Source organism: Macrobrachium rosenbergii, chromosome 44 (assembly GCF_040412425.1).
Source record: "Macrobrachium rosenbergii isolate ZJJX-2024 chromosome 44, ASM4041242v1, whole genome shotgun sequence".
Lineage (NCBI taxonomy): Eukaryota > Metazoa > Arthropoda > Malacostraca > Decapoda > Palaemonidae > Macrobrachium > Macrobrachium rosenbergii.
The window spans coordinates 40,391,549-40,412,126 of record NC_089784.1 but is presented as its reverse complement, the minus strand read 5'-3'; the positions used below and the strand labels follow the sequence as shown (position 1 = coordinate 40,412,126).

Sequence of the window (20,578 nt, the reverse complement as noted above, 5' to 3'; positions counted from 1 at the left end):
CCCATACCCATACCCACAGGTAAAGTAACGTTGCTATAATAGTCAGCAAAAGTCTACAGGCAGCACCCGCCCCTTTTGCCTTCCAGTGTGCAAACAAACAAACAAACATTTAAGAGTTTTAGTATTATGCTAGACCATCCATGGCGCGTTGGGTCACTTGTTTATTTACTACACTTTTAACAAAAGGTTCATAAACATACCCATAACAATACCCATATCCATACGATACCCATACCTATATCTGTACCATACCCATACCCATATCCATTCCATACCCATATCCATAATATATCCATACCCATATCCATACCATACCAATACCCATATCTGCACCATACCTATATCCATATCCATACCCTACCCATACCCATATCTGTACCATACCCCTACCTATAAGCATTCCGTACCCATACCCATATCCGTAATATATCCATACCCATATCCATACCATACCCATATCTGTACCATACTTATACCCATACCCATGCCCATTCCATACCCACACCCATATCTGTACCGTACCCTATCCATACCTATACCTATACCCATACCCATGCCAATGTCCATACCCATACCCATACCCTTATTCCTACCATACTCATACCCATATCAATACCATACCATTCCCATATCCATATTATACCCATACCCATATCTATACCATACCCATACCCACAGCTAAATTAACCGTACTAGTTATAGCCAACAAAAGCCTACGGCAACACCAGCCCCGTTTACGGGGAGGGCGAGGGAAGGGGAAGGAGGGGGAGGAAAGGGGAAGGGGGAGTAGGAGGGTAAGGGGGAAGGGGATAGGGAGGAGAGGAGGGGAGGGAAGAGTGAAGGGAAGGGAAAGGGTGAATGGAGAGAGGAGGGGGAGGGAAGATGGAAGGGGGAGTGGGAGGGTGAGGGGAAGGGGATGGGGAGGGAAGAGTGAAGGGGAGGGGGAAGGGTGAATGGGTAGGGCAGGGGGAGTGAAGGTGGAAGGGGGAGTAGGAGGGGAGGGGATGGGGAAGGGGATGGAAGAGTGAAGGGGGAAGGGTGTAGGGAAAGGTGGAGGGGATGGGGAGGGGAAGCGGGAAGGTGAGTGGGATGGTAGGAGGATAGGGGAAGGGGAGGGAAGGGAAGATGGAAGGTGAGGGGAGGAGAAGGGAAAGGGAGGGTAGAAGAGGGGAGGGGAAGGGAGATGAAGAGGGGAGGGGAGGGGAGGACACAGCTAAATAACACTTGATCTTGTGCTGGGGGGGAGGGAAGGGAAAGGGAAGGGTTGAGGGCGATGAAAGAGGAAAAGGGAGGGGGAGGGAAGAGGGAAGGGGAAGGGGAGGACACAGCTAAATTAACACTTGATCTTGTGCTCGGGGAGGGGAGGGAAAGGGAAGGGGGAACAGTATATAGATAGACAGATAGATAATGAGAATAAGTCAGCAAGCTTCTCCTTCCACCGTTTGCTATTCACACACATTAAGAAAACGGCCTCTCTTCCAATGCTGTGAGCAGTCCGTACCTGAGCATCAGGAAATTTGAATTTTGGGGGCCACTTTGAATGGCCCACGGTAACTTTAAAATTCATTAGATCAAAAACAAACCCCGAAAGGCACCCCTCCAGAATACGATCTTTCAGAAAAACTAAGCATCACAGCTGTATCTTTTACCGTTATTGCTCCACAGATATGTTAGGTTTTCACCCACCCACCCACCCACCCACCCACCCCTACCACATCCCCTGAATGCCAGAATTCGATATCTGGATCTCCAGAACGGTTTAACGGATTTCGATGAAATTTGGCAAGATTAGAGACCTTAGTAGGAAACCTCTGAAGCCAGAGTTTCATCTGGTCGGTTGAATATTTCCAAAGTTATAAAGGGCCAATGTCGGGGTTTTTGTGTCCTCCGGGTTGCTGCACTTTGCTAACTGCCAGCTACCATGGCAATTGATTTTCTAATATCTTCCAAAGTCAATCGGAAGTCGAGGAGACAAATTCTTTAAAATACCTTAGCATTGCTTGAAACTTACAGATTTCAACCTCTCCAGTTATTAACTTTCAAGAAATCTTGACAAGTTAGGTGATGTATTATGGCTGTATGTAACAGCGAACTCGTTGGCCAGGTATCATGAGAATTAGCATTATTAATTCTGAGGGTTACTTGTGGTTACAATGATATGGCGATCGAATATTGTCAACTTTTGTATACATGCGCACACACACACACACAAACACACACACACACACACACACATATATATATATATATATATATATATATATATATATATATATATATATATATATATATATATATATATATATATATATATATATATATATATATATATATATATATAATGTGTGTGTACAAAAGTTGACACTATTCGAGAGCTTTATCATTGTAACCACAAATAACCCTCTGCAAGAAGGTAGGCTAGTTCAAAGAGTTATAAAAGAAAATAAATTATATATATATATATATATATATATATATATATATATATATATATATATATATATACCTTGGTGATGATGTGTAAGAAAATTGTAGACGTTGTATGGGAATACGAGGGAAAAAGTTGAAGTAGTTGAGACTATTTGCCTAGTAGGTGTGCCTTAAGAAGTGAAAGGGCGAGAAATGTTCAGATACGCATAAGGGGTAGAAAGGTTAGCGCTCGAAAGAAGAAGGATCAGTGTGTTTAGATGATTCGGGCATGTGGAAAGAAGGCTGTGATATTCATAAGTATTACAAAGGAGGGGAGAGTCATATTTGGAAAAATGCTGGTTGGATAGTGAGGAAGAGATACAGAGAAAGAAAGCCCGCCTATCTATCCAACAGAAACTGCAAGAGTGCATGCAAGGTATCAGTGAAGAGTACAGTAAGGTGTAAGGGGATGGTTTCGATGTCATGGCTGAGAGCCGTCTCTGTAGATGTATGAAGCGGCTAGCGTTGAGCACGTTTTCTACAAAGAGGCTTCATCAGCAATTCAGCATTTAAAGTATGAATGTGTCAGGAACGGTCTTCTCTGTATATATGCGTGTGTGTAATACCACATATAAATTAAGGTCAACAAAGCCAATAACTGTGACACCAGATAACTGTTTATCACTCAACTGATATTGTAAGTTGAAGGACCTTTTGATTTCCTTAAACATCATCAGTTCTTTACTCTCTCGTATCAAGGACGCCAGTCAATGTTTTTGCAAAATAGCCTACAATTTATTGTGACAGCCCCTTTACCTGAAAATGCTGACAAAATACAAAAAGCTGTCATGGAACCTTGTATAAAAATATTTTTACATAATATGATTTGCTGTTGGATTTTAACAAAATATGCTATGCTTTCTGAGGCGCCTTAGCTAATCCCTTTAAACTTGATGGACCTGAATTGACGCAATTTCCTAAGATTCTATTAAAAGTGACTGCCATGCAACTGATATTCCCAGCTGGCAAATATGCGATGGGGTCTGGGACTGTGAAGAAGGCGAGGACGAACGTGAATGCGCAGGCGCGACTGTTGGAGACCACTGCGAAGAAGGACACTATAGCTGTCCGACAGGCACCTGTCTGCCTCCTCTCTCCGTTTGCGACAGGAAGGTCGACTGTGCCGACGGAGACGATGAGAAACATTGCCTGGACGACAATGTCGACAGTAAGTCTCGTTTCATGGTAATTTGCGGAGGTTCCGCGTCTTGATAATGTAGATATTATCATTTCAGTATTATGTGGATAGTATGTCCTAAATTATGACTTTGTAGACTGCATGCCCTGTTTTTTTAATGATGGAGATAATAATTCCTTTTTTCTTATAATGTAGGTACTACTTACCTGCATTATAAGGAATCTTGTTTATGATGACATCGCTAACTTGTTCCTATTATTAAAAATGTAGTTAGTAAGTCCCTTCTTATGCGAGAGTTAACCTGTGCTACCGTGACGAAAATGTGAATATGTAAATGGCAATCCCGTTTCATGTGATAGATTATTCTCGTCATGTAAATATTTTTGGGTGTCCAACGTGCTTTTGGCTTTTGTGACCGCGGCTTTTCTTCTTAAGCGTTTCATTGAGTTTCTCTTGTTTTATCTTCTTGAACTTTACATTTCGATATTATTGATTTTCTTCACGCCTAGCAGGGCAGCCTATGATGTTGTCAAGATGAGAAATAATAGTATCTTTAATTTTATTGTTGCAAGTCATCACTTTTCTCCTGTCACTCATAGATCAATTTCTTTGGTTGTAAGAGTGTTGGTGTTCTAAACGCGTACAGAAGCCAGGTACTTTTAACCACTGTTTTGAATTCCTTGCTGAGCACAAACGTGAAATGTTAGGACATAAACACAATTATATTAGTAGGCCCTACTGTTTGTTTTTTCTTCATTTATTTTGATCCAGTTTTTTCTGTACAGTAAATATACTAACTACGAAGATTATTTTTGAAAAATAAGTGCATCGAAATTATTGCATATAAAGAATCGTCCATACTGTCACCCATACATTATACGTTTATGTGAAAGAAATAAAAACATTTACGTAACTGAGATAATTCGTACCGTTGTGGCTCCTTTACTTTCTGCAGCTGCTCTGAGTGAACAGGAGATTCCATCTGCCTCACTCCTCGGTTCTACCTTTCTCTTTTTTCAGTCCAGCGCTACATATCCGTCAAACCGTCGCCAGTAAGCGGGGCAGGGCGCTGGGGCAAGTTTGCCAGCCGTCTTGTCACGCCTCCGCTCTCCCATCCTGCCGGAGGCGTAGGCGTTTTGTCCTTCAAGTACCGGCTCGACGCCTGGCTGGGGCCCTCCAACGCAACGCTCAGGTATTCTTCCATGTCCTGAAGTTCTTCTTGCTTGAATGATTCACTGTTTCATCTTTCATCTTTCTCTTGATACCGAGGCATTGCCTTTTATTTGGTTTCCATCTTAATTAAATTAGTGTCACTTCTTAGATTGTAGTTCATTGCCAATAATGTTTTTAGAGGTGCGAGAAATGAATGAAATTAAATGAATTTTCGTGTTCTTTACCAGCTTACAATCTTTAAATTTTGATAAAGGCTCTTAAAATATCTTTGATCCTCCAGATACCCATACTTCTGCAGTTACGCAACACAGTATTTGCTATTCGGTTTAAAAAAAAACTTAAGAACAATTATCGATCCAATAAATATCTGGTAGCAACTATGACAAATCAGTTTTCAGTTATATCGTGACTTGAATGATATTGCCAATCATATTGATAACAAAGATCATCTCAGACGAGTCCCATGACCTGAATTGGTCTGAGGGTCTTGTATTTGGTGTTCTATGGAAAAAGTAAGGGGAAACATTTGCATGCCAGCGGTTTAAAGCGTTACCGAAACAACATATTTGGAATAACTAATTTTGATTTATTTTGATACATTTGATACTTGGCCTGTAAATATGAATGGGAGGAAGTCTTTAAATGAAACATTGTTGATATTATAATGGGAAGTATTTTTGCCACCGTATGACAATATATAATAAGATATTCGTGTGATATGGAGAGTGTCATTTTTCATCAGTTTTTCTGTACAAATATGAAAGCTTTCGATTTGACATACATGAGAAACTTTCCATAAAATTCGGTATGCTGTTGACGATATGCCCAATTACCCATTGCGTTAATGCTAATGAGACTGTAAAGACTGTAAATTGGTGTCTTATTGTTCATGCTTTATATTACATTTCTTTACTACTTCTCAAAATGATGCAATTCCATCTTGGATACGTGCGGCGAATATATCCGCAAACAATCGGGCTCAATACGGAGAGTCGGACTTGCTTCCCAGACCAAGACTAAAACGTGAGGAGTAAGGTTTCCTATGGGTATGGGCATGGGAATGGGTGGCAGCAGGAACAACTAAAATTATAATAGGTAACAAATAATTCGAGTCAACACGTTAGAAAAAATCCTTAGCAGCAAAAAAAAAATAATTGTTACGATCAACTAATATTTGACAGAAAAGGCGCAGCTAACAGCCGACAACGATGATGCGAGTCATCATCGGAGAATTTATGCGCTTCGATGAGGAACTTACAGTAATAATACAGCTCAATTTTACACTTACAGTACAATATTGTTATATATAGAAAAGTAACTAAGTTGATGTATATTTTGGTTATCTACAAGCTTTCATGGCTGGTGATTGAGTGGTCCCTCAGCAATGTCATCCATTTGGCACCCGATTTTTAGGCTGAATCGGTGGTGAAGTCTCCAAGCCTGTACTCTGAAACGCCTAAGCTTTTGGGGATCGAGACCCACATCTAATTAAGTTTAGGAGATGGTAGGCGAAGGGAAGAGCAGCTGGGTGACATTCCGTCACAAGACGAGCTCCCCTCTGCTTGACCGATGCATGTGCTTAAAGATAGCTTGTTGGATCAACAAATTCTAATGACTTTTCGGAGGTGTAGCCCAGATTCTAATAGCCACCGGGTGCAAAGTGTCCATTGGCTAAAAAAAGGAAAGTAAAGGAATGTGCCTGCATGGCTACAGAATTTAAAAACAATGAAAAAACAAAACATATACTCACATACAAACACTTAACATATTCCCAGAATTTCTTACATCCTCCACCCAAAGCGAGAACAACAGCAACGTTTACCCTATAAATCTATACCAGCCTTGCCACTAAGAGACCACAGTTCAGTCTAGACTGAAGGGTCGAACGGCAATGATTTACGTGTTACACTTTGGTTATTCTAACTATAATTTTAAAAAAAAGCATATAAAAAACAAATTATGAAAAACTACTAGCCACCAATTGATTTTACTGCAATGGGACGCCTCAGACCACTCAGTTTAAATTGGCCAACATTTTGGCGCCCAGTTTTTAGACAGAACCGGCTGGTGATATACAGTATGCATCAAATCTCGTGCGACTTTTTTATTTTTGTACTGAACAAGCATTATTCTCAAGCTGCCACTCAGTATTAAATCTTATATTTTACTTTGTAAACATGTCTGTATATGAGGAAAAGTTGAATGTGGAATTTTATCACTGAGATATATTGGATCGCGAAAAACAAAAATATTTCTTGCTGCAATAATATTCCTGAGCGAGAACTGAATACGTTACTGTAGCTTGAACCCCTCGGCTCTATTTCCATGCCCTTCAAAGACACGGTCTGTGTAAGGAATCGTTGATGGGAGAATGAATTTGCTCAGCTTATTCAGTTATTTAGGCTTCATTTATTCACTCGCCTTTTTTACCGTTATTATCATTACCTATCCTCTCTTCTTTATATGAACATATCTCATTGCATGTGGGTGTAACAGAGAGAGAGAGAGAGAGAGAGAGAGAGAGAGAGAGAGAGAGAGAGAGAGAGAGAGAGAGAGAGAGAGAGAGAGAGAGCGAGCGAGAGAACAACTGATTATCCTAAATTAAAGTCAACGCAACAAAGTATCCATAACGCTGAGAGAGAGAGAGAGAAGAGAGAGAGAGAGAGAGAGAGAGAGAGAGAGAGAGAGAGAGAGAGAGAGAGAGAGAGAGAGAGAGAGTGTGATTGATTATAGATTACCATCAACTAACATCATAACAATGATCCTTGATGCAGAGAGAAAAAGAAAGCGAGAAACAGAGTGACAGACTGACGGACTTAATACTAAAAATTAATGTAGAAACATTTGTCCCCGCTGCACACACAGACACGCACACACACACACACACACACAGAGAGAGAGAGAGAGAGAGAGAGAGGTTGTTATTAGAATGTACGACGAAAATAAGGGTCGGTCTCATTAGAATGACGTCATAGCATCATCCTTAAGTAATGCGTGGGATGGTTAAGCCATTATGGTTCTACAGCCAATAATAAGTATTGATTTTAACTGTTTAATCTTGAAGCGATTTCAGCTGGTTGTATTGACATAGCGCATAGAATAAAAGGGGGTTGGGGGGGGACAAAAAGAACGAAAGTCTTTTTATATTATAAACTGTGATGGATCCAAATGCAATATGCAATCATCATTTTCCAATACTATGAGATGCAGTCTTAGTATACTGTACAAAATAATGAGATGTAGTGTTAGTATACTGTACAAAATAATGGTAATTTTAAATTCATAAGAAGCAAGCGGTGTGTTGTTCTTGATGTTGCTAAACATGCCCAGTTTAGTAAAGAGAAAGATACTGTCAAATAAAATAATTCTACACGGACCTTCTATATAATAATTTTGTTCCTTACAAAGCCAAAATCTCAAAATGGAGACTATAAAGATACTACATGCTTTTTCCATCGTGTAGAAACCTAAACTGTTAAAGGTTAAGTATATCTTAGTTTAACCAGACCACTGAGCTGATTAACAGCTCTCCTAGGGCTCGCCCGAAGGATTAGATTTATTTCTACGTGGCTAAGAACCAATTGGTTACCTAGCAACGGGACCTACAGCTTATTGTGGAATCCGAACCACATTATAGCGAGAAATGAATTTCTATCACCAGAAACAAATTCCTCTTGTTCTTCACTGGCCGGTCGGAGATTCGAACTCACGCGACCAACAGAGTGGTAGTTGAGAACGGAACCCGCTCACCCAGCGAGGAACTCATTAAAAACATGTTTTCAGTTCCTTAACATTTGGGTATACCAAGATCAAATTTTGGTAAAAGTGAAGAATTGCACGTACTATTTCAGCATAAAAGCTGATCAAACATACTGTAGCAAGATTGCACCCTAACCCAACATTTCCCTAACCTTTTATTAAAATGCACGAAAAAGTAAAAAATAATTTTTTGAGAGACACCAGGATTTTCTTACAGTTAATCATGTCTACAAAAATAAAAGCATGGGCCCCAAACAATGAAGGAAATGCTACAAGAAATAAAAAAATCTATTTCTTTTCTTGTAGCATTTCCTTCCAGGTTTGGTACCCACGCTTTATTTTTGTAGACATGATTAATTGTAAGAAAATCCTGGTGCCTCAAAAAATTATTGTATACTTTTTATTGCATTTTAATAAAAGCATGTTTAAAAATTTTTTTATATATATTTTTTTTTTTAGAAATTATCCTTTAGGTAATCTGTAAAATAGACCGGTCCATGTGTCCCAGTGTAAACTTAGCCTAGGCTTAGGCCAAGTGTTCGTCTCCACGTATGGTGTTACTGTTGTGCAGTGTTCCCTCAAGTGCAGAACAACGGGTCTACCCCTCAAAAAGGCACAAATTCTCATATTACCTTCACGACACTTTCGGAATTTAGGAAATTTACCTCTGTAGGTAAGGAGTAGCCTAGGCCAGTCCGTGTCCGAACGTACACTTAAATTTCTGAATCAAGGACTCTTATGTTATCTCTAATTTTGGATGGAAAACTGAAAATGTATTCAAAACAGTCCTATACAGTAGGGTCTCGATTTACGCCGCACTCGACCTACATCATTTCGTTGTTACATCTCACAATCTCCAATAAATTTATTAAAAAACTTTTGTTCCGTCATTCGAATGTAAATTCAAACTTCGGCCGGAACTGGTTTGCACGTGGAACGGACGAATCACGTGGTCTCACGGCGAATGAGGGAAGATGGCATTGGTCACTTGCCCGCTATATGCCATCTTGAATTGTGTTTCGCTCTCTCTCATTTTTGTTGCCTTTTTGGGAGCTTTTTTATTGCATTATGGCTCCCAAGCTTAAGGCAGACTCTTCTGGTGGCAGTGCTATGAAAAAAGAAAGCCATCTCCATGGAAGTGGAAGTTGACATAATGAAACAATCCGAAAAGGGCGAAACACCGTCTAACATCAGCTGCACACTGGGGTTCAGTCATACAACTGTGTCAACAATCGTCAAAGATAAAAGGTGCATACTTGAACATGTGATAGGATCTGCTCCTATGAAATCAACTGTGATTATGAAGCAGCGTAGTGGTCTCATTATTGAGATAGAACAGTTATTAGTGCTTTGGCTGGAAGACCAGCATCAACGGCGTATCCCAGTTAGCCTAAAGTTGATTCAGAAGGTTAAAAGTTTGTTTGAAACCTTGAAAAGAGAAAAGGGGGAAGGGAGTGAAAGTGAGAGAGTTTGGGGCTAGCAAAGGTTGGTTCATGCGGTTTAAGGTCCGTGCAAATTTGCATAACCTTATGGTGCAAGGGGAAGCTGCTAGTGTGATGAGAAAGCAGCAAGTGAATTTCCAGCACCTTCTGCCGGTTCGCATATTCCCCAACTGTATTATGGTTCGGGACCTTCCCTGAAAAAAGCGGGACGCCATATCTTAAAACCTAACCATAGAATCGTCTTGAAAATAATCTCAATATGTTTACCACGCCCTAACTACACTTTGTTTCTTCATTTGAACTATCCAAACCTAACCCAACGTAACTTAACGTAACCTAACCTAGAGGCATGGAAAAAAAACCGAGGAGCCCACTCGTCTGGCCGAACCATAATTGGGGAGTATGCTGCCCGTTCTGCCTCTCCCAACTCACCTGCCCAAGCATCTCCAGCAACCTTCCTCCACCCAGTAGCTTAATCAAGCCTGTCTTACCCCACCTTTGCAATGCCCAGTATGCAAGCCAACCACAGGAGTAAAGGCATGGAACTATTTCTTTTTATTTACTGCACAGTAAATGTTTTAGGATAATATTTACCCTTGTACTGTATGTATGTGCTCAGGAATTGTTTTCTCTTTTGTTTATTTTTTTTATTTTTACTGATTCACGTCATTACGTCTGCTTAAATTTCGACTTATGGACAAAATTGGGTATGTCGTTGCCGTAGGAATGGATCTCAGACGTAACCGAGACCCTACTGTATTTCGAAATCTTTGAATAACTGCATTTCAAGTAACATTGGATTTATCTTGTGTATTACTCAGCGTGGAGATGGTTGACAACGACGATGCAGATGTCGGCCTAAGAAGATGGGCCTTGTGGCGCCAGAGCGGCCACAAAGGGCGTAATTGGCTTTCCAACTCCATTCTCATACCACCTCACATTAGAGACAGCTATAGGGTAAGTGTTTACTCTGTGGTACAGGTTGCTCTTTATTGCAGCTTTACTACTGACAGTTTTAAATCAAACTTAGACAGGGTATTATTATTATTATTATTATTATTATTATTATTATTATTATTATTATTATTATCATATCTGCAACGGTAAAATGGGCAAACATAGGCTTCCTAAGAACAAGTTGAACATATAAAGAAAAGGTTAAAGCACAGAGGTGACAACAGCATGCAAGGAGATATATTGCCAGTAATTATACTTAGAAATAAACAGGTTGATTATTTGATGATATCAGTATGACAAATAAAATTTCAGATTTAACTGTTTGTTGGAATGCAGAAAATTTTATCGACAAATATACCCGTTTTGCGAAACCATTTTCAAAACTGGCCATTCTTTTGCACAAATATGCCCGTTTCACCAGAAAATACTTTCCTGTTAGGTACTATCAAGATGCATGATTGGTGGGGTAAATCTCTTAAAATTATTACATTTTCACTTTCAGACACAATTGCTATTGCAAGCCCAATGTTTACAGGGCTGATATTTGAGATTAATCAGTCATTATGCCAGCATGGGCTCTTGCTCATGGAGCTGCCTGTAAGAGTCATTTGAAGAACTGGAAATAATGAAATGGGCACGAGTAAAAACGACTTTGATGAATAGTCTGCAACTGAAAAAGTGGTCAGGTGAAATGAAAAGTTTAACTGGTAAGACTGAAACCCATTTTATTCCTCAGGTGCCCATTAGTAGAAGAAAAACAGAGTAGCGAGTTCTGTTGAGACTCAGTTAGCCAGTAAGGAAAATTGAAAAAAATTTCGTACCAAAAAAAAATAAAAATCTACGGAGTTCTTACCGTATTTCCTTTATACGAGACCATTCTTGCAGGGGAAGGGATTGATGAAGGATTTAATTTGATTGGGGTGCAGACCGAAAAACTCTACTTAGGCTTTATATATCCTAATGGCAAAGCAGGTTGCATTATGCCTGTCTTTTATGGATCTGCCTGTAAAACTAACTTGGAAAAATTAGATGTAAGACAAAACTTGGGACTATGATATGTACAGGGATATACTGTACTTCCCCTTTGACCAGCATATATTATGTGGACCCGGGCTCACCCTCTCTTTCAGTCCACAGGGAAGAATTAAACTCAAGATACATCTGCAAATCCAAATTATAAGTATGTGAAAACCCCAGTAGTTCAGGGAGCAAACCCAAATCTCTGGAGGTAAGACTTGAAAAAGATAGTATAGCAATTGGCATATTGACGACACCAATAGCACATGTGCATACCCCAAATCTCCACCTTGGTGCAAGTCACATGTTGAAATATGCGCTATCATGGGAAGGAAGAAGCATAGCCCAATAAAGTCATTAAAAGTTAATTTCTCCAACATTCTCTCCAACACACCAAAGGCAAAACATACATACCAAGATGGAGTTGTCTGTGCAGTTGGAGTGGGATATGCTGTGATCAAAGACAAATTACCCCCTTCCTGCTCCATATTCACAGCTGAATCATATGCCATCCTTGAAGCCGTTGAATATGATTTTAATAAAAGAAAGTTTGGTGGAAGTTATATTATGTATTCTGACTGATGTGGTGTTTTATCCTAATTTAAACAATTGGCCTTTCGTCACCTAGTACAAGAAGTGCAGGATTGGCTGGTCCTCCTGTACTACTTAAGTGTAACAGGGTGGGCTTTTGTTGCGTACCTTTTCGTGTGGGTATAGATGTAAAAGAGAGAGCAAATAAGGCAGCTTAAGAAGCAATGGATTTATAAACTTTCCACACTTTGATTTTAAACAAATGATCCAGTGGCAAGCTAGCTGGAATAACACCAGAGACAATATGAAGTTGAATGCCACTTGACTTTCCATTAAGAAATGGCAGTCTTCAAATCATCCAAATTGGAGGATTGGTATTATTTTAATCACGGGCAAAAAAGTGATGAAATCACGTAAGGGGTAGTAAAGCCCAGCCACAAGAGACAAATATGGAGGTCAGGGGATACAAAGGAAGGGGTAGGGCTATACTCCGCAACCTGATAAATTATGATGAAAGCAAAAAGTAGAAGTAGGAGTCTTATTCTCAGTCAGTATAGAAAGCGAGTGCCATTATAATACGCACAATGCTAACCATACCTGAAGAGATAGACACTGGCACTTCTTCAAGCAATACAATTTGAAAACGTATAACAAATGTATCCACTCAGAAGTGCATGATCATATAAACGCAACGCTTCTTTGTCGGTAACATTTGTTTTGTTTGTTTGTTTTTTCTTTGTTCTTCTTCTTTGTCGTCGAGAATAATATGGTGAACTCATCCCGATTGTTCCTGTTGCTGTTGTAGTGACCAGAGTAAAGTTCAACAAAAAGCTGGGCCGGGTCAGTGTAGGGTGGTATTTGAATCAGGCACTTTCACTTACTTTTCACATCATCAGTGGTGGTTCGTCCAATCCAAAGCCTATTCAATATGGGTATTATAATGACACTCGCTTTCTATACTGATTGAGAAAAGACTCCTACTTCTACATTTTACTTTCATCATAATTTATCAGGTTACAGAGCAAAGCCCTGCGCCATTCCCCTTCCATTCTATCCCCTGATGTCCATATCTGTCTCTTGTGGCTGGGCTTTGCTACCACTTCTGTGATTTCATCACTTTTTTTCCTGTGATTTGAGTACTTTTTTGCAATGGTAACACCTTAGATCGAGAAAAATGTGATAACAAAGGAATGGGGTTGTTTAGGTTTTAGTCTTAGACCTATGTGGCTTTTCCGTGATGATGGTCGGATAGTCAGCTCAGCTTGTCTGCTGCATCACTATACAATTTGTCTGTATGCATCATATATATATATTATATATATATATATATATATATATATATATATATATATATATATATAATATATATATATATATGTGTGTGTGTGTGTGTGTGTGTGTGTGTGTGTGTGTGTGTGTGTGTGTGTGTGGGCGTGTGTGCGTGTGAAAACATTCTAACTATTGAGGCTCTTTGTTTAGGGTAGGTCAACGATCGCAAAAACCAAAACCGCGTAGGTAAATTCAAGATGTGATAATTTGTAATTAAGATTAGACCACCCATGACCCTTTGGTCACTTTTCTAACACCCATACCCAAACCTGTACCCGCACCCATATCTATACCCACACCCATACTCATATCTGTAACATATCCATAACCATTTCCGTACCATACCCATTCTCACATCCATTCCATATCCATACCTATACCCTTACCCATGCCCGTTCCATACCCATACCAACAACAGTATCTGTACCATACCATACCCATACCCATAGTAATATCCATACCATACCCACAACTAAATTAACCCAACTAATAATAATCAGCAAAAGTCTGACGGCAGCACCAGGACCCGTTGGGTCACCTTTTTATTTGCCTACCTGTACCCATACCCATACCATACCTATACCCATACCCATATATGTATCATACCCATACCCATATCTGTACCATACCCATATCTGTTCCATACTCATACCTAAACCTATACCCATACCCATTTCCATTACCATATCTGTACCATAGCCATACCCATATCTGTTCCATACCAATACCCATATCTATACCATACCCATACCAATAGCTATACCCATATCTGTACCAAATCCATTCCCATATCTGTTCCATACCCATATCTATACCATACTCATTCCTATACCTATACCCATACCCATACAATACCCATACCCTTACCCACACCAATACACATACCTATACCCATATCTGTTCCATACCCATACCTGTTCCCTTACCATACCCATACACATACCTATACCCATACCCATATCTGTTCCATACCCATATCTGTACCATACCCATACCCAAATCCGTACCATACCCATACCCGTACACAGCTAAATTAACCGTACTAATAATAGTCAACAAAAGTCTACGGGCAGCACCAGCACCGTTTACCGGGAAGGGGGATGGGGATGCGGGTGGATGAGAGAAGGGAGGGAAAGGGAAAGGGGAGAGGAAATAGGAGGGGGAGATAGGAAAGGAGGAATGGGAGGAAGGGGGAGGGAGGGTAGAGGAGAAGGGGAGGGGGATGGAAGAAGAAAGGGGAGAGGGGACGAGGAGGGTGAGGACTGGAGGGAGTGGGGGGAATGGGAGGAGGGGGGGAAAAGGGGATGGGGAGGGAAAGGCAGGGGAAGGGGAGAGGGGGTGGAGTAGGAGGGTGAGAGAGAGTGGAGGGAATGGGAAGGGAAGGAGGGAGGGAGGAAAGGGGAGGGGATGGGAGGAGAGAAGGAGGGGAATAGGAGGGTGAGGGGGAGGAGGGTAGAGGAAAGGGAGGGAGGGAGTGGAGGGAAGGGGGAATGGGAGGGGGGAGGGTAGAGGAAAGGGGATGGGGACGGAAGAGGGAAGGGGAGAGGAAGGAGGAGGAGAGGAGTGGGGGGAATGGGAGGGAGGACGGTTAGAGGAAAGGGAGGGGGATGGAAGAGGAAGGGCAGAGAAAGGGGTAAGGGAGTGGAGGGGAAGGGGGAATGGGAGGGTAGAGGAAAGGGGAGGTGAGGGGAGGGAAGAGAAAAGTGTGGGGAATGGAAGAGAAAAATAGAGGGGATGGAAGAGGAAAGGGAGGGAAGGACACAGCTAAATTAACACTTGATCGTGTGCTTCAGTGTGCGAACAAACAAACGAACGTTTCAGAGTTTTAGTATTCTATAGATAGATAATTGAGAGTAAGTCGGCCAGCTTCTCCTTCCACCACTCGCTGTTCACACGCATCAACTGCCACGGTAGTTGGCGGCTATAGCAAAGTCCACCGTGCTTTGCAGCTAAGCTCCGCTCACTGATTACTGATTCCTTGAAGATGATTGGTTGGCAATGGTTCCGAAAAGTTGGTTAGTCTGTGGTTCTTTTCATCATCATTTATTTTTGCAGTGGTTGTTTTACCGAACTAAAATACGTTATGCGGATCATCAAAAGGAAACGTTAAGTTAACCCCTGCAATAAAATCATAATACACATCTCCCAAAAAATGAAAAAAAAAACAGGAAAACATGAATGAAGTCAGGAGTGTTCCGCGATGCTGCAATGTTGCGTTTCGTAAATGAGGTTCACCTGAATACGGAGGTCTGCGTTCGAATAGATGCACTTGAATCACTGGACAATTATTACCGTCTGATATTGTCATGCATGTTCACCATTCTAAATTTAACACAAAGATTTTCTCAGAGCTATGCACACTGGTATTTCATACTGATTTCAGGAAATTTTACTACATTTTAATAGTCATAAAATCGATTTCATTGGAATCGTTTACACATTCGGTGGGATGACAAGTAGTGACTGCACTCTACTAAACCAGAATATGCCTATGTTTAACTTAAAGTTACAGTATGATTGATAGGCTGTACGAGTCATACTGGATATGATTTGCTAAGAATTTTCTTAGGGACATTTTCTCCTTTCGAAATAACAGGACCATAAAAAATGACATAGACCTATAATGTCCTATGTCTTTATGACGATTGGATTGTAGGCCTGTCTTATATTCAGCCGTTTCATTGTGGTTCCTGTTATGGTTATTCTTCTTTTTGTTGCTGCTGTTATGGTGCTTGTAGTGTCTTCGAAAAAATTTCATATGGTAACCGAATTTTGCAGAATAAACAGACCTATTCATAAAATACATGGCTTTGACTGCAGTAAAAAACAGGAATGTAGAATCACTTTTCAGGTAAGAGCCGTTTGAGAGCGTATCAGTCCCTCATTTCAAACTGTATGCTGTAATCCTGAATTAATTAATTAATTAGGATTCAAAGGACTTTTTTTCGTAACGTTGGAATCGAGCAAATTTTCCATTTCCACGTAGTTGAAAGAATAAGGGAAGTTTGAAGATTCAACTTTCGTGATTTTGTGTTTTTCTGATTCACGTAAGTCATCTTCAAATGTAAACATTAGTGCGTGTGTATTTTTAGATTTTTTCTCTCTATATGATTCAGTTTTTATTGTAAGCTTTTGTAATTATATTAGAGTTGAGAGTTGGCAAAGCTGCGTTCCTGAATGCAGTACAGTAGAAGCAAAAGCTCAAGCTTCGTTGCTCTCACTAACCTTGAAACCAAATTGGATTTGTTGGACTGATTGTTGCCTTTTTTCATTCCATAATAGGTCAGATTCATTTACTCGCCTCTTACCCCGTTGTTACTTTTATTTTGCATTACAAATATGGTATGATCGCCAATTTTTAACGCTGTTACTTTTTTCGACAGCTGTCCTTCGTCGTGTCTAGAGACGAACACGTCCACGACTCCCAGCAACTCCATCTGGCTCGGCTGACGTATCGAGTCGTTCTTCCAGCTGCTCTGCTCGACTTGGGTAAGTGAGAGCGCAACAAGACGTCTTAGGGCGTTTGCACTTCTAAACATAGTTTTTTTTTTACCGTAAAAGGCATGTCAGAATCTAACTAGTTTTGATAAAGATACCTAGTGTTTATTCTAGACTATATTGTTAGTAAATGCGTACCAGACAGATGCCATAGGTGGCGAATTTCCCGCAAGGGACAACTCAATGCACCCAAAACAATTATTGGACAGCTTCAAGATGTATTGTTTAAAAGCTGTTCCGTATTATCAAACAGTTTAATTTTTCATATTTTAGTAGAGAACTTAAATCCTTTGATGTACTTTCTTTCATACATACACACACACACACACACACACACACACACACATATATATATATATGAATATTTATATATATATATATATATATATATATATATATATATATATATATATATATACTGTGCATGTATACTATTTGAATATTTTTATAAAAGAGAGAGAGAGAGAGAGAGAGATCAAGAAGCTGGTGTATCATATTACTGAAAAAGAGAAGTTTAATAGAATCGGATATATATATATAGGAGATAGAGAGAGTCTCACTACCAGATGCCGTAACGGTATTTGATATGATTAACTGTGTCGTATGCCTCTACCAGTATTAAAACTGAGCGTAGAAATACCTTCTAGCAGGATAGGAATAAAACCGTTATAATTAAAACAATGGGCAAATGTGCATCTCATAATCTAGGTAAACTACTGTGCATTTCAGGGCCGTGTCTAATAGATTTTCGTGGGTAAAATCTTCACAAAGCATCGGATATGGATCGTATTTTGGAAATAGGTATTTGAAGCCCCAGCCTAATTGGCAAAAATAAGCAGTGATGTCTAATGTGGATAATTAAGGCCCTTATCGCAGTAAATAAAAAAATGTAAAGGGAAACTCAGCTAAATCTAGCTACTGAAGGCCTTCCCACTCATTGATACTGTAGCATGACGTACTTACTAGACAACCCGCCCATATATTTTATGAATGAAACTCAGATGTTGGGAGCAGTAGTAATAGTAGTAGTATATAGACTTCTTTTATTGTTTCACATACCAAACACCTACCCTCCTTACTCTCTCTCTCTCTCTCTCTCTCTCTCTCTCTCACTTATAAGAATTTCTTAAATAGTATTAAATTCTTCTTATACTTAACATGATACACTTTCCTGTAAAATGTGACGAGTCGTTCTGTAATATTCGGTCCCTTGATGCAACGGAAGCTGCATAATAAAATAATATCTCTGACAATATATTCTTCGCACCGCAAGCTCAGGGGGTCACAATTTGGAATCGGATCCCTTCCATTGTGAAATAAATATATTATGTTCTACGTTTTCCTTTTCTTAATGCAAGGCTGTATTCTTGTATGTGCGGCATGTATGAAGAAGAAGAGAAGTAAGAGACTTTTCAATGCACAAGTTCATTTCTTGAGAGAACTGGTTTTATAGAGAAAATAAAATTTAAAAATATTTGTCCCTAAATAGTTTTTCTTTGGCAGGTTATAAATCATTACTTTGTTTATCTGTTGCGTATGTCCAATAGTTTCCTGTTAACATTAAATTCATATGTTTGTTGTACAATGTCTTTAATTTTGAAGACATAAAAATGCTGCTGTCATCCGTTATGGGGTCATTTTCTATACATTGTAGGTAATGGGGGAAACTTTAATTGCGTATTTACCTAAGACACTGATGGTATGGGTAGGCTTAAGCTTTGATTTAGTTAATGCGAAGTCTTTAAGGAGTGTTGTCTTACTTTTTTCCAAGACGCTCTAAAAAAAATTGTTTTTAATGTTTTCCTATGAGAGTTACTACGATTGTAACAAGGTCACCGAAAGCGTTCTATTATCGATTTTTTTTTACTGTTTGCTTACTTGAATACCAATAAAATTACGCCATCAAATTTTCTATAATCATACCGGTTTCAAACCTCGATAAAAGTGGACGGTTGAGCGTTGGCTTAACGTCCCTGCGTGGCATAACATCAAGCATGACTGAAACTTGTGACAAACAGTCGCAGTCTGGTGCAAGCTGCAATGTGTCATAAAGAATCCCCCTTTAACTTAACCATACACCACTTAGAGTACACAAATAAAAATCATCTCTAAAGTTTATTTATTTATTTTTTTTCAATTGCATCAAACATGAATTCCAATCTTGTCTTCCGAAGACATACCACAGGTTTCTTCTCAAGCTTTCGCACATTTCCTTTGCTTCACCTATTCTGTCAACCGCCTCTCCTCTCGACCTACAATCATCGATTATATTTATTTCTAAAGTCTTACACAAATCAACTGCTGCCATTCTTCTACCATCTATAGTAGCATTCATTGCTTCATCTTCATGGTTTCTATGTACCCCCATAACCTTTCTGTTGTTCACATTTACTTCCAATTTTCTCCTTTTCCCACATATTTTCAAACTAGTGTCTGAAGTTTCTCTTCACTATCCGCAAACAGTAATTGTATCATCTGCAGACGGCAGCCATTACAAAGCCTATTCATGACCTATTTGCTCAGCCCCAACTTTGAATCCTTTGTAGCAAATAACAGAAAAGGAAAGCCAGATATAATATTGGGAAATAACAAAATTCACCTCAATATTGCCGTTACAAGAGGACCAGCAACCTCCTCTGATCATATACCAATGGTAATTACCTTGTCAACCAATCCAATAATGATTCCATCCTTAGAAATACCAAATATAAAAAGAGCAAGTTGGGAAAGCTTCAAAAATGAAATGGAAGGAAAAATGAGTAGACAACCAACAATAAATTCAAATGAAATAGAAATAACAAAAGAAATAGTAGATGGTGAGCTTGAAGAATGGTACAGAAATATAGAGGAAGCAATAAAAAATCATATACCCATAACTAAATACACCACACTTCCACATCCTATTAGTAGTGATAAGCTGAAATTGATACAATGGCACTACAACAACATCCAAAACACAGTACTTATAACAGGGTGGAACGGCATATTAATGAGAAGATATGTGTCATTACAAGAACAGTTAGTACAAAGAAAACTCAAGATTATATCATCAAAATTGGGAAGACCTAATAAAAACACAGAAATACAGTACAATAACCCAAAACAATTTTGGAACTCCGTTGCAAGACTGATGGGAAGCAAAACTAATACTTCGCCATACATAAAGCATGGGAATGAGAAAATATATGATGACAAAGAGAAGGAAGTACTGCACAAGGCCTACTGGCAGGAAATATTCCAGATAACGCAGGAGGATAACCAAAAT

The 20,578-nt window shown here is 39.5% G+C and overlaps 1 protein-coding gene across 1 annotated transcript in view; it reads left to right on the top strand.

Annotated features, from left to right (window-relative positions):
• Positions 1-20,578, top strand: part of LOC136829608 (uncharacterized) — a 576,969-nt gene that overhangs the window by 426,906 nt on the left and 129,485 nt on the right. The window contains 4 exon segments of the mRNA XM_067088454.1: positions 3,432-3,637; positions 4,628-4,799; positions 10,803-10,938; positions 17,199-17,304. Coding sequence (XP_066944555.1) covers positions 3,432-3,637; positions 4,628-4,799; positions 10,803-10,938; positions 17,199-17,304 — 620 coding nt within the window.